The sequence below is a fragment of the Rutidosis leptorrhynchoides genome, chromosome 1, assembly GCF_046630445.1.
Source record: "Rutidosis leptorrhynchoides isolate AG116_Rl617_1_P2 chromosome 1, CSIRO_AGI_Rlap_v1, whole genome shotgun sequence".
Taxonomy (NCBI): domain Eukaryota; kingdom Viridiplantae; phylum Streptophyta; class Magnoliopsida; order Asterales; family Asteraceae; genus Rutidosis; species Rutidosis leptorrhynchoides.
Window position 1 is genome coordinate 137,987,762 of NC_092333.1, and position 16,137 is coordinate 138,003,898.

Here is a 16,137-nt window from a genome sequence, read left to right on the forward strand (position 1 = left end):
CAAAAAATGTGTGGAAGGTGCAGACCGAGTTGAAGAAGTTTGACGTCCACATCATTTGGTCAATTTAGTTTTCTCGGGGTTTTCTTTTATCTTGCTCCTTTGTTTATGATTTGTTGGAGTTAGCTATGTATTGTAGGAGCATTTTGTTTGTTCTTTTGATTTCGCTTTGTTTGTGAGATGTCACTTGTCTTGTTTTCTTGTTGGTTTGGTTTGAGTGGCTCGCTTAGACCTTTTAGTTTGGTTCTTTATTTAGTTTGGGCTCAAGTTTTGCTTCTTTTACTTGTTTGTTTGGTGACAAGCCTTCATCGTTTTAAAGAAGTTCCATTATGTTTTTGTATGTAGTTATGTTTATTACCGCAATAAAAAAGAAACTACTCCGGCGTTAATAAAATTTGATGTATTTGAATTGTTGGTGTGACGTGGTGATGAGTGAATAAAGTTATCAGAAGTTGGGCGACATCAGCGGGTGCCTTTGACAATATCATCTTTCACTACAAGATTCACTCATTAACAACATGATACATCCATTCCATCCCATATACATTTAGAAACTTGTGTTGTTATGTACAAGATGAATATGTTTTACAGTGTTACAATACTGTAAAATAGTACATAACAAAAAAAGTTGTATAGATATCACTCCCACTTTAAAAAACACATTTTATAAATAAAAAAATTATACTCCTTCCGTCCTAAATTTATTATCCATTATTTCATTTTGGAATGTCTCAAATTAATTGTTCAGATTTTTTTTTCAACCAATCAAAAAAAGTTATTCTGGAGAGAAGTTAGTGGAATTTCCTAAAATTGTGTATTTTTTGTCTGAGGACAATAGATTTGGAACGGAGAGAGTATTAACTAATCTTTTCACAAAATCAAAAGAAAGATATCAGCACAAAAGACATAGCTAAAGTGAAAACCAAAAAAGATTACTACTAATGAATAATCACAATTAAGTGGGTAATACTCCGTAGTAAGTTTTAAGCCAAATCATACAAGAATTTTTGCCCATCTTCTTGCTGGTTCAGATTTGCACTTGGTGAGAATTAATGGCACTGCTTTAGTTTCTTTTAATTCTTCATCTCCGTTACTTTCATTACATTTACTTTCTTCATTCACTCCATTAATTTCTTCCATTTTGATATTAAAATTCTTAATTTTTTCCATCACTTCTTCTTCTTCTTCTTCTTCTTCTTCACCTGTTTTCTTAATTCCTGATTCCCAAAATTTATTTGCTAATGAAGAAGACCTGTACGGTGCAGATCTACATCTCGTCAACAAGAACGCATTTTTAGGTGGTGATTTTGAAATCAATCCCTGATTAACTACATCTTCATGTTCATTTTCTTGTTCATGTTCTTGGGCCTCACTATAGTCGCCGGCGATAATATTATTAGAAATACTTCTCGGAGTAGCATTAATCACCGGTGATTCATGTGAAAAGCTTGAATTTTTACAACACCCACATTGAAAAATCGATACCCATTTGCTCAAAACGGCAAAAAACGATCTGGGTTTCAGTTTTTGGAAACACCGGCAAAGATGGTTTTTATGGCTCCGGTGGCGAATGGTGGCGGTTGCGGTGGTATCGGCGGTGGGTTTTTTTTTCTTGGAGCGTCTGACACGGACTTGGCCGATGCACGTGACTTTAGGTGAAGACGGTTCTTGTGTAGTCTCGTTATTTGTGTTTTTCTTTCTGATGAACATAGGGCTGGCACGTGACCTTCTTCTACTTTTGTTTCCTACATTACTTCTTAAAAATCTCATTAATGGTGGTGGAAATTTCTCTGTTCTTCCTGGACTTGATATGGGTTTTGTTAATTTGTTCATTTTTTATTTCAATTGCGACAAAAATATCACCTTTTTTAAGTGTGTATTGAAATTTAACAAGAACACAGCACAAAGTGTGTGTTCTTATTGAATTTTATTAAATGGAAGGTTTTATAGAGAGGGAGTGAGGGAAGAGAGGATAATGGTGTGTTGGTGGTTAATATATATAGGCAGGTATATTTTCTCTAGAGTTGTAAATTTAGAATTAATATTATCGTACAAGTTTTAATGCATGTGGTGTAAGTTGGTAAATGTGGTTTATTTTCTTCCAAAACGTAGATCTATACTTTCGTGGTTTTTTTTTTTTTTTTTTTTTTTTTTTTTTTTGTGACAAAATAACAATAACATTAATAACAGATCTGAAGATCAAACAGTACAACCGATACAACATAAACCAATAACAAGCCCTAGCCAAGCTAAACAACCAAATCAAACGGCATCACCAATAGGGTGAAAAGACGCGTTTATCAATAAATAGAGCTAGACTAGTAACTATAACCAATGGAAATATTATAATCAGTTATACAAAGCTAAAGTTATAACAAAGAGAAAATAACGGTAACCACGAGAACGCTGATCCCGCAACAAACTGCCAATCACCCGCCAGCTAGCTGCCGGACCGACAGTCGAAAAAATCTGACAACCAACAAGGAGCGAAACCAGAGTGGAAAACCCAACACAAGAGAACATCGCGGAGAGCTCGAAGCCCGTGAGACGCACCATAACAAATCCGACCTTTAACCTGCAAAAAAGCAACCGGCCAGAAAAAATTTCGTTGCCTTATTTTAGGCTACGAAGGTGAGTAAATTTAATATATGGATTTATTTAACATATGCCATAAAGGTATATACGAGTATATACTCGATAATTTACAAAATTAATAATTTATAATTAACAATAATTGATAATATACTTAATATAACAATAATAATTTTAATTTGTTACATATATGAAACAAATTAAAATAATTAAGTTTATTTTTGTTTATATATAAATAAAAGAGTTAATTAAGTTTGTAACAAATCCATAGTTGAATTTAAAATCAATCAATCAATGGTTGATTTGAACGATAGCGGAAATTTGATTTCGGATGAAAATCCTGTGTCATTCCTCTGATATATGTTGACAGGTTTAAGTTGTTGGGTGTTTGGTGATTTTCAGTGTAAATTTGGTAAATTCATGTATGAGACTTGGTAGGGTATACACTGGAACTAATGTTTTGTAGATTTTAACCGACTTTGGTTGTAGGTGGACTTTCGTTGTTACTTGGACGTTGTTTATTTGTGGCGATGGAAGATTGAGGTCATTGGTTGGCGACTTGGCGAGTTTCAAGTGTTTGTTTCTTTATTTTGAATAAATTTAGTTCGTACTGATATATGGTTTGATTTTTGTAAAAATGGTACTGAGTGTATTGTCCTATTGATGCACTTGTTCAAAAATTCTTATTTGTAATAACTTCTAGATCAATAGATGTAACAAAATCGTTGGATATTTGAATCAAACAATGTGTCTGACTCAGTTATACACTACCACTTATAAATCTTTTGATGCATTTTAAATTTGTAATTTTAATTCATATTCATATACTCCGTATTAAATTAAATGTGACATAAAAAAAAACATCGTAAAAGTATAAAAGTATATATTGCACGGGTGGATGCAATCAGACAACTTTTTACTTGAGAAGGTAGCAGATTTGGTTGTCAAATACGTAATAGTTTAATTTAATGTTTTATCTTTCCCATCGGAATTTGAATCAACCCGATTTTTTTCAAAACATAAGCACCAAGCCACCAACCCTGCAACCATCCTCTATATCATGGATACATATGGAGTAATTTATTATCTTAAAGATTAAAACTTTTACCATGTAAACCTTATAAATCATACGGAGTAACATAATATATATATTTTTCTTTTTAAAAAAAAAAAAAAATCTTTTTTAATTGTATTAACCAAACTCATTTATATTATATGGTTTGTTTGCAATATTAATATTAAGTTGCAAGTTGCTTGTAATTATATATAATATCTTTTCTAGGGGTGCAATAATGGATTTATAGTTTTATACCGAGCTTGAATAAAAATTCGCGAGGTTTTAATTGTATGTACCTTTTGTGATAACTAGTTGTGGAGCCCTCGCTTCGCGTCGGGGGCTCCGTTTTGAATGCGAGTTAAAAAAAAAGTTTTAATCTATTTTGTAAAAAAAATTCGACATCTAACATTGAAGGGTTGTTCCTTTTGTGAAAGTTGCTTCTTTTAGCGTTCGTTTTTTTTAAAGTTAGCTGATCTATTTTGTAAAAAAGAATGTTTTTCGACATCTTTTGGTAGTATTGAAGGGTTGTTCATTTTATGAAAGTTGCCTCTTTTATCGTTAAGGAAGAAAAGAGAGAAGAAAAAAAAAAGTTAGTTGATTTTTTGTAAAAAATAAATTTTTTCGACATCTTTTGATAACATTGAAGGGTTTGTTCTTTTACGAAAGTTGCTTCTTTTATCGTTGGGGACAAAAAAAAAAGTGAAATGATGAAAATACACCTGGTTACTATTAGTGAATAGCGAAACAGTGTTATGTCTATTAGTGTATATATAAATAAATCTTTTTGTGAAAGTTGCTTCTTTTAGCTTTCGTTTTTTTTTTAAAGTTGGCTGATCTATTTTATAAAAAAGAAAGTTTTCGACATCTTTTGGTAGTATTGAAGGGTTGTTCATTTTATGAAAGTTGCCTCTTTTATCGTTGAGGAAGAAAAGAGAGAAGAAAAAAAATTAGTTGATTTTTTTGTAAAAAAGAATTTTTTTCGACATCTTTTGGTAACATTGAAGAATTGATTCTTTTACGAAAGTTGCTTTTTTTATCGTTGGGGACAAAAAAAAAGTGAAATGACGAAAATACACCTGATTACTATTAGTGAATAGTGAAGCAGTGTTTTGTCTATTAGTATAAACTAGTTGTGGAGCCCTCGCTTCGCGTCGGGGGCTCCATTTTGAATGCGAGTTAAAAAAAGTCTTGATCTATTTTGTAAACTGAAAGGACCCGTTCATATACATTATAAACGATTCACAATAGTTGATTACATCGCAAGATATTTGACCTCTATATGATACATTTTACAAACATTGCATTCGTTTTTAAAAGACAAACTTTCTTTACAACGAAAGTTGACGGCATGCACACCATTTCATAATACATCCAACTATAATTGGCTTAATAATAATCTTGATGAACTCAATGACTCGAATGCAACGTCTTTCAAAATATGCCATGAATGACTCCAAGTAATATCCTTAAAATGAGCTAATGCACAGCGAAAGATTTCTTTAATACCTGAGAATAAACATACTTTAAAGTGTCAACCAAAAGGTTGGTGAGTTCATAGGTTTATCATAACAATCATTTCAATATATTAATAGACCACAAGATTTCCGTTTATAAATATATGTACACTCGCAAGTGTATAAAAGTATTCTATAAGTTGTAGGCACCCGGTAACAAGCCTTAACGTTCATGTTTTACCCTCTGAAGTACACAAGATCAGGTGTGTTTAAAATAACCTCGAAATACCAAAGCATCCCATAGTCAGGATGGGGTTTGTCAGGCCCAATAGATCTATCTTTAGGATTCGCGCCTACCGTACATGGACAAGTAGTTTAATGTTACCAAGCTAAGGGTATATTTCTGGTTTAAACCCACGTAGAATTAGTTTTAGTACTTGTGCCTATTTCGTAAAACATTTATAAAAACAGCGCATGTATTCTCAGTCCCAAAAATATATAAAAGGGAGCAAATGAAACTCACAATACTGTATTTCGTAGTAAAAATACATATAACGTCATTTAACAAGTGCAAGGTTGGACTCGGATTCACGAACGTATCAATATTGAGATTCAATATTGCAGGAAAGTACGTAGACGCAACGGAGATGATAAACACTAGATTGACCTCACGAGCATACCCATGAACCATACCCATCACCTCCATAGCTATAACCCATAATTTCCTTAGCTTCGACTCATTCAAAAAAACTATTTTGAAATCACTCGGACAGCACTTCGTCGTAATATTTTATGTATACTAATAATATCTTGAAATAATACAAAGAAAATATATATATGTAATTCGATTGAGAGAGTTTAGAGAAATATATTTTCAAGTTTCTATGAAATAATGAAACCTATTGAATTCTATTTATAACAGAATTTTGAATTATTAAAGCTAATTATTAAAATATGAATTATTAAAGTGAATTATTAAAGTATGAATTATTAAAGTATGAATTATTAAAGTGAATTATTAAAGTGAATTATTAAAGTATGAATTATTAAAGTGAATTATTAAAGTATGAATTATTAAATTGAATTATTAAAGTATGAATTATTAAAGTTAAAGTAAAATAAAAGTAAAGTAAAGGTAAAGTTAAAGTATAGTAAAAGTATAAAACTATATACGTATAATACGCGTATAAGTATATATAATATTAATTTAAATCGTTATATATATTTAATAAAATAAAATATAAATATCGTTATTTTTATCATACTGGTTAAGTAATGAGTTGTCAAAAGTGGTTCTAGATATTTATAAAAGATATATACGTTTTAATAATAAAGTTCTTTTTAAACTGAAAACATTTTTTGTACTTTTGAAACTAAATTAATAGAATATTATGGAAATCAATTCTCCACTAACTTTTGTCTAACTTTCGTAAATGACACTTTTTGTTTTTATTTATAAATAGCTTTACAAATTATTCTGAATATCGTTAAGAGGAATAGATTTTCTCAAATCATAGTGGACCTCTCAACAGATACTTGTAATCATAATTCAATGTTTCTGATAATTCAATCATTTAATATATTTTTTTTTAATTTCATCGAAAATCATATTGAAACAAATATGTTCGTGTAAGGTATTATACGTTTAATACTTTATTAATATTCTCAAGTTATAATATATATATATACATATACATATCTATTTATATATAACGGTTCGTGAATCGTCGGAATTTGGTCGAGGTTATAATGAATGTATGAACACAGTTTAAAATTCTTGAGATTTAACTTAACAAACTTTGCTTATCGTGTCGGAATAATATAAAGATTAAAGTTTAAATTTGGTCGGAAATTTCCGGGTCGTCACAGTACCTACCCGTTAAAGAAATTTCGTCCCCAAAATTTGATAGAGGTCGTCATGACTAACAATGAGAATGTTATTACAACGATTATAGAGTTTTATTATGTTCAGGAAGAATGGATAAAATAATTCGATTAATAGAAACGTGTGAGTGAAGTTATCGTAAATGAATGAAATAAGATAATATTGATTCGTCGTATCTTTTGACGTCATCACGATTGATCTCCGAAAAGAAAATCTTTGTAATCTATATTGGATTTGATTATTCGGCGATTAAGGAAATTATGATCCTCTTCGAATTAATGCGATAATCCATTTTGATTTCTCTGTCGGATATTTCACTATAAATCCACCTCATTTGTTTTCTTACAACTCACACCTTCTCAACTCATATTTTAAAGTATTTGTCAATATGCTTCATCCAGTGCTGATTCTTGATATACTCCTCACTTTCATATCTGTCGCTCTTCTTTTTCATCTGCCTCCGAAAGAATCTATTTACTTCTACTATACTCTTAGTTTTATAGTATTTTTAGTTCTCCCGTGTCTTTATATTGCTATATGCATTGATATATACGGTTTGTGATTTCTGGGTTGTTGTTGGGTTTTATATCTTCCCTTATATTTCAAAGTCCTTGCTTCTTCTATAATCATTGTCATCCCCAATTAATGCTCTCTTTTATTTGCTGCGATTTATACCTCAATTTCTATTTCGGAGTTTTGTCCTTTCGTTTCTTCTTCTTGCGATTAAGCACCGCTTGTAATGGTCCAGAATTCGCATATAGAAGGAAATTGTAATGGCACGATCTTGACTTGTCAAATTACTAGAATACCTCGAAAAAGGCTGAATTATCAAGAAATATTTTCTTGATATTTTAGAGGTTAAAGAGAATACAAGAGTCGTGTAACATAGCACATGATGACGTTATGATCTGTGAATCATCACGTTCCATTTAGAAACTCAGCATGACTTACTGTAATATAATCACGTTGATCAAGTGTCATTATATTATACTAGTTCATGCTTCAGTTCACAACACTTCTTCAAAAATATTCCTATTTTAAATTCGAAAGTTTCAGAATTTAGAAACTAAAATAGTTTCTTTTATGATGTAATACAGGCAGCACGAAGAGGTAAATGATTTCAGATGAGAATAATTATGGAAATATCTTCAGAAATATGGAGGATATTTATAATGAAAGATACGATGATATCTTAAAATTTCTAATATCAGAGGATGATGAAGAATATTGTCCGTAAGGGTTTAGAGTCAGGAGCAAGGTATTCGATAATGACTTCAGCAGACACGGAATCATTTGGATTATTTGAAGGTAGATTTCGTCCTTGTGATTTATCCACAGCCTTCTTCATGGTTTGCTCAATCCGTATTTTTCTGTACCAAATATTCTCTTTTTCTGAGCTTTGCCAACACACTACTCTTTATCATCAAACTTTTTACTGTTAAGGTCATTTATAGTTTTTGCTGCTTCATCAGTATTTCGAGAACTAGTTCGCAGTTTAGGGTGTTTTTCAGAAACTTCACATTCAAAGTATATAAGTCTAGAAGATAGACACATATAATTGTTGGCGTAGACATGCTGCGAGATTTCAAAATACTGATTGCTAATTTCCGATGATTCGTATGGCAATTATCGTTACAAGATGCAGATGAGTAAATGATGGGGTTTTGATAAATATAAAGATTTTTCAGAAAGTCAAAGATCAATGAAGTTATTAATAAGTTTACTGCTAATGTGGCGAGATATGAAAGGCTCCCCGGTAATATTGATGAAGAGGTAATCATTATAATAAGGCTTATTCGATTGAACAATTGAAGTTGGTTTGCTGGAGCTGTGACAAAACCGTCTATTTTTAGAAGGGATTGAAAAGTTATTTTAGCTAGTAAATGCCAAAAGGTCTGACATGGATACATGTTAAATTATGACTTTGGTTTCAAGAGTTTTTCAGGTACGTAACTGTGGATAACATGTGGTTGGATCATCATCTCGATTGTTCATTATTTGAAGTGTCTTCAGGTATTTCGAAGGGCTTGAACACAGATTATAATCGTTAATATACATACGATGTTCTAACACAGTTTTGAAGTTAAAGTATAGCTTTGAAAGATGTAAGAATCTAAGAGTGATGATACCGGTTATAACTTGAATTGAATTTGGCGATTTCAAAATCAGAATATGTAATTAGATTTTTGAATGAGTATGGTTGTTTTGATTTCTATAAAAGAATGTATATTGTTGTGAAAGTAGGGAGTATAATGGATGATTTGCTGAATCAGATTCGAAGAATGTAACATATTAATTGTGAATTTATATATCTCTCGGGTATTACCTACCCGTTAAAAAAAATTGTCACAATTAATATTTTGTACAAAAGAATTTTATTACAGTCTTTATGGAAATATATGTGTATATTTCTTCAGATGTAATATTGATTTAATGAGTTAATATTAAATTAAACTCACTTAATTTATGGTTAAGGCTAGGATAGATAATTTCTAAACTTTAGAAATTACATAATCGTCATAGAATGTTTTCCCAATGAAGTTATGAATCAATACTTCATCGTTGTGGTATTCCTTAGTATCTACAGGGCGTATGACGTCGATGCTCATGGGACAGATTGTGAAGTTGAGGTTTGCGATGCGGTTGTTGTTGGTGGTGGTAATGGTACTATTGATGTTGTTGATGGTGGTACTGGTTATGTTGTTGGTGCTGCTGATGGTGTTTGTAACCTTTGCACCATATTCTCCAAAGCCACTACCCGAGCGCGAAGCTCGTTGACTTCTTCTATTACACCGGGGTGATTGTTGGTTCGGACGAGCGGATAAATAAGATCTAGAATTTGGTGAAGTATATAATCATGACGAGATACTCTGGAAATGAGAGAGAAAATGGTGTTTCGAATAGGTTCGCCGGTAAGTGCTTCAGGTTTTTTGCCAAGAGGGCAATGTGGTGGATGGAAGGGATCACCTTCTTCTTGTCTCTAATGATTAAGGAGGCTACGAACCCATCCCCAATTCATCCAGAATAGATGATGACTAATTGGTTGATCCATTCCGGTCACACTGCTTTCGGAACTTGAGTGGGATTCCATTTCGAAATCCGAGGGACTTGAACTAATGACGAATTCCATTTCGTACGATTGAATAAAGAATTTTTCGATATGAAATGATTTTCCGGCTATCAGGTGGTATTCTAATTATATAGAGCAAAAGGTTTCGTAGATTACGAAGGAATTTACGGAATATGTCAGGCAAAGTTTACAGTAACAGATACGCTAAGATATGAATTTGCAGATACGCTAAGATATGAATTTTGTCTATACACTATTCACGCAATCAATGCAATAAGATGTGTCTAGACTAAGAATGATAAGCAGATAATTTCCGACAAAAATGATGAGCAAAACTTTTGACATGCAGACACGGTCGAAGTCCAGACTCACTAATGCATCCTAACGACTATCAGTTAGACACACTAATGCAGACCTGGTTCGCTAAGACCACCGCTCTGATATCAATTGAAAGGACCCGTTCATATACATTATAAACGATTCACAATAGTTGATTACATCGCAAGATATTTGACCTCTATATGATACATTTTACAAACATTGCATTCGTTTTTAAAAGACAAACTTTCTTTACAACGAAAGTTGACGGCATGCACACCATTTCATAATACATCCAACTATAATTGGCTTAATAATAATCTTGATGAACTCAATGACTCGAATGCAACGTCTTTCAAAATATGCCATGAATGACTCCAAGTAATATCCTTAAAATGAGCTAATGCACAGCGGAAGATTTCTTTAATACCTGAGAATAAACATACTTTAAAGTGTCAACCAAAAGGTTGGTGAGTTCATAGGTTTATCATAACAATCATTTCAATATATTAATAGACCACAAGATTTCCGTTTATAAATATATGTACACTCGCAAGTGTATAAAAGTATTCTATAAGTTGTAGGCACCCGGTAACAAGCCTTAACGTTCATGTTTTACCCTCTGAAGTACACCAGATCAGGTGTGTTTAAAATAACCTCGAAGTACTAAAGCATCCCCTAGTCAGGATGGGGTTTGTCAGGCCCAATAGATATATCTTTAGGATTCGCGCCTACCGTACATAGACAAGTAGTTTAATGTTACCAAGCTAAGGGTATATTTCTGGTTTAAACCCACGTAGAATTAGTTTTAGTACTTGTGCCTATTTCGTAAAACATTTATAAAAACAGCGCATGTATTCTCAGTCCCAAAAATATATAAAAGGGAGCAAATGAAACTCACAATACTGTATTTCGTAGTAAAAATACATATAACGTCATTTAACAAGTGCAAGGTTGGACTCGGATTCACGAACGTATCAATATTGAGATTCAATATTGCAGGAAAGTACGTAGACGCAACGGAGATGATAAACACTAGATTGACCTCACGAGCATACCCATGAACCATACCCATCACCTCCATAGCTATAACCCATAATTTTCTTAGCTTCGACTCATTCAAAAAAACTATTTTGAAATCACTCGGACAGCACTCCGTCGTAATATTTTATGTATATACTAATAATATCTTGAAATAATACAAAGAAAATATATATATGTAATTCGATTGAGAGAGTTTAGAGAAATATATTTTCAAGTTTCTATGAAATAATGAAACCTATTGAATTCTATTTATAACAGATTTTTGAATTATTAAAGTGAATTATTAAAATATGAATTATTAAAGTGAATTATTAAAGTATGAATTATTAAAGTATGAATTATTAAAGTATGAATTATTAAAGTGAATTATTAAAGTATGATTTATTAAAGTAAATTATTAAAGTGAATTATTAAAGTATGAATTATTAAAGTGAATTATTAAAGTATGAATTATTAAATTGAATTATTAAAATATGAATTATTAAAGTTAAAGTAAAATAAAAGTAAAGTAAAGGTAAAGTTAAAGTATAGTAAAAGTATAAAACTATATACGTATAATACGCGTATAAGTATATATAATATTAATTTAAATCGTTATATATATTTAATAAAATAAAATATAAATATCGTTATCTTTATCATACTGGTTAAGTAATGAGTTATTAAAAGTGGTTCTAGATATTTATAAAAGATATATACGTTTTAATAATAAAGTTCTTTTTAAACTGAAAACGTTTTTTGTACTTTTGAAACTAAATTAATAGAATATTATGGAAACCAATTCTCCACTAACTTTTGTCTAACTTTCGTAAATGACACTTTTTGTTTTTATTTATAAATAGCTTTACAAATTATTCTGAATATCGTTAAGAGGAATAGATTTTCTCAAATCATAGTGGACCTCTCAACAGAGACTTGTAATCATAATTCAATGTTTCTGATAATTCAATCATTTAATATATTTTTTTAATTTCATCGAAAATCATATTGAAACAAATACGTTCGTGTAACGTATTATACGTTTAATACTTTATTAATATTCTCAAGTTATAATATATATATATACATATACATATCTATTTATATATAACGGTTCGTGAATCGTCGGAATTTGGTCGAGGTTATAATGAATGTATGAACACAGTTTAAAATTCTTGAGATTTAACTTAACAAACTTTGTTTATCGTGTCGGAATAATATAAAGATTAAAGTTTAAATTTGGTCGTAAATTTCCGGGTCGTCACATAAACGATATCTTTTGATAGCATTGAAGGGTTGTTCCTTTTACGAAAATTGCTTATTTTTATCGTTAGAGACAAAAAAAAAAACAAAAAATGTAGCACAGTAGTAACGTGGTGGGTGTTATTATTCAGTATTTTTGGTGTTAGTCATGGGATAAATAATATTTTAGAATATAGATATAAAATGGGGGTTCGATTTGTATTTTAATCAAAGTTAGGGGGTTAGGTGTGTGAAAAACGAAAAATAGAATATAGGTATAAAATGAGGGGTTCGATTTATATTTTAATCAAAGTTAGAGGGTTAGGTGAGTGGAAAATGAAAAATTAAATAGCACTATTCATAACTAATAAGACAAATTTTGTCTATTAGTTATATAATAACTAGTGTTCGAGTCCTCGCTTCGCGGCGGGGTTCGGTTTTCAATGTCTTTTATTGCGTTTAGTTTGTAAAATCATTTTGTGGTTAACGATGATGTCGTTGAAGCGCAACTCGAGTCGAACTAAAAAGTATAACCCGTGAAAGATTTAAATGTTATTTTAAATTAACAATATATGTGCATCTTCGCGTTTCGCTATGGAATTGTCGGCTTTTAAAAATTTAACGGAGAATTAACGTGTATGAAAAGTACCCCAAATATTTAGCGTTTTTTAAAAAGCGTCCGTTTTGCGTATAGCTAGTGACATTATGTTCCTAAAATTATTTCGAGCTTAACGATGGTGGCGGAAAAATTTAACTCGTTGCGAGCGCGAAGATATGGCCCGTTGAATATTTTGGTGGAGTTTGTTTAAGATTTTTTTATGATAATGGGTATTTGACACTTTATCTCCCTGTTTGGGGGGTGGGTTTGATTTTTTAAGTAAAGTGTGAGGGTTTTGTTGTTGAATTTGAAAAAAGTTGAAAGTAACCATGGGCACTATTCATTTAACCTATGTCTTTTAGATATAGGTATAATATAATATAATATAATATAATATAATATAAATATAAATGTAAATATAAATATAAATATAAATAAATAAATATTTTGATAATTGAAATTCAAACTGTCTGTCTATTTATAATGTGAGTGTTACATTTGATTCACTCGATAGTTGTGATGGTAATCTCAAGCTTGACTTGTAAGTTATAACATCATGAATTTTTTTTTTGTTGGCAAAGTTGTCCTCTCTTAGGCCACTTGTTATGGTCAGCCACAGGACCGCCACCCTCTCAGTGCCACCACCAGCAATTAGTGAGAGGGTCCGCCAGCCATTGTTGTAACACCTCTCACTGACAGAAAAGTGGGCCCCACAGCGATTTTTTGAATTTTTGAGAGGTGGACTTGATATTTATATTTATTTTTTAAGTTTTAAATGGAGTGTATGATTGTAAGTGTTTAGTGAAAGGAATGTAAAAGGAATGTGAAAGAGTTTGTGCTGATATGACGCTGATGTGGCAGTGAAAATGTTAGTGAAAGAAACTAACGATTGCATGTGACCTTAATGTAAAACAAATTTAGAAACATACTAATTCACGTAAAAACATTGCACTGCTATTGGCTACAACACTTACATTATAACTGTAAATATCTACACTATAACAGTAACGTGTGAGGAGTAATTTCGTCTTTTTACACTCCCATCGCCTTCTCCAGAAGCTTGTACCGGATCCTTCTTCATTAATATCCGTAAAAACATTGCACTGCTATTGGCTACAACACTTACAGTATAACAGTAAATATCTACACTATAACAGTAACGTGTGAGGAGTAATTTCGTCTTTTTACACTCCCATCGCCTTCTCCAGAAGCTTGTACCGGATCCTTCTTCATTAATATCTTCTTATACTCTCCATATCTTTCTCCATCTTCACTGCACTCAAAAACCTTCGATGATCAACGACATCCACAGCTTTCTTCCTCCATCATTCTTCCAGATAACTCTTCCTTATTATTCTTCCAGATTAACCACCACCTTCGCCGCCCCATCGAGCACCACCATCACCACCACCATCGCCAGCAACACAGAAAGCCGATTGCAACGTTACGAACCACCACTTCCGGGAATCAATTGTGCGAATTTGTGGCTACATCGACTGCTTTTCTTGGCCGGAATCAGTTGCCTTAACTCTCTACAACAACGAAACCCCTCACCGCTGCGGATCGAATCACAAACTAAAGGGAGATGAGATTTATGTATGATTCTTCTTCTTTTTTCTGTTTTTATTGCCGAATTTGGAGGTAGATTTTAGGGTTTTCGTTTCGGTAGTTTTGTTCTAATTTCGATTTAGTTGACATAAATAATGAATTTAATTGTGCTTTGCATTTGTAGTAAAACTAAGTTATATCGATTTGACAAGGAAGGAAACCAGTGGAAATAGCGAGGTGCTGGATCAGTTAAGTTTTTGAAGCATAAAGAAAGTGGTAATGTGCGTTTGGTTATGCGTCAATTGAAAACCCTAAAGATATGTGCTAATCATCTAGGTATGGACAAGTACACTTTATATTTTAATGGATTTTAATCTGTGAAAGGCTTAGTTATTGATTTATAAATGTGGTGTTTGTAGTTAGTGCTACAATGTCTGTTCAAGAGCATGCCGGTAATGAGAAGTCATGTGTGTGACATGCTTCTGATATTCCTGATGGTGAACTTAAGGATGAAGTATTTTGCATCAAATTTGCCTCAATTGAAAGTAAGTTTACTTCACATTATTCTGTTTTGTTTTATATTGATCCTTGAGATTTTAATTGCATGTAATTTGTGATGATTAGTTGTATCATGTAGTTTATAAATGAATTACAATAGACTTATAGTCTGTATATTTTTGGTTTCTAAAGGTTGGTTTCGATGAACATTATGAAGTATATACATTTTTATTTCGCATTTATAAAAATTTTTACTTGCAAGAGATTATGATTTAAAAAAATGTGAATTGATGTTGCATTAATCTAATGTTAGCACAAGAAAGGTTTAAGTGGAGGTATAAACATTTCAGGCATATTTTAGGTATTCCTTTATAGAAGAGGGTTGTGTGTTAGTTTTGCTGGTAGTAGTTATATGTATATGTTTTTTGTATTTTTTTATGTCAAAGTTTTCTATTTTCTATGTTTTCTTTTTTGTATTTACAACTTTATAATGATTTCAATCTAACTAACATGTGTATAAGCTTAGGGTTTTGCATATTTGGTTGTTGTTATTGTGTTTGAATGTTTATTATGCATTATAATTTCTGGCGATTGTTTGTATTCAACATTGCATATATAATATGTACATATTTAAATACAGTTTTAGGGGAAAAAATGTTCAAACTTCAAAGTTGTATATATTATTCATGTTGGTGCATAATTAGTCCCCGAGTTCATTATAATCATGTTAATAAGCTTAATCGTTTAATTTTCTCTGCTGGTATGCAACCGCACGGTTGCAGGATGCAACCGTACGGTTAGACAGGCAACCGCACGGTTGCAAGGTGCAACAGCACGGTTGCAACGTGCTGTATA

The 16,137-nt window shown here is 31.6% G+C and overlaps 1 protein-coding gene across 1 annotated transcript; it reads right to left on the reverse strand.

Annotated features, from left to right (window-relative positions):
- Positions 1-990: 990 nt before the first annotated feature.
- Positions 991-1,830, reverse strand: LOC139889451 (uncharacterized). Its single transcript, XM_071872405.1, has one exon. The coding sequence runs from the start codon at positions 1,828-1,830 to the stop codon at positions 991-993; it is 840 nt and encodes a 279-aa protein (XP_071728506.1).
- Positions 1,831-16,137: the final 14,307 nt, after the last annotated feature.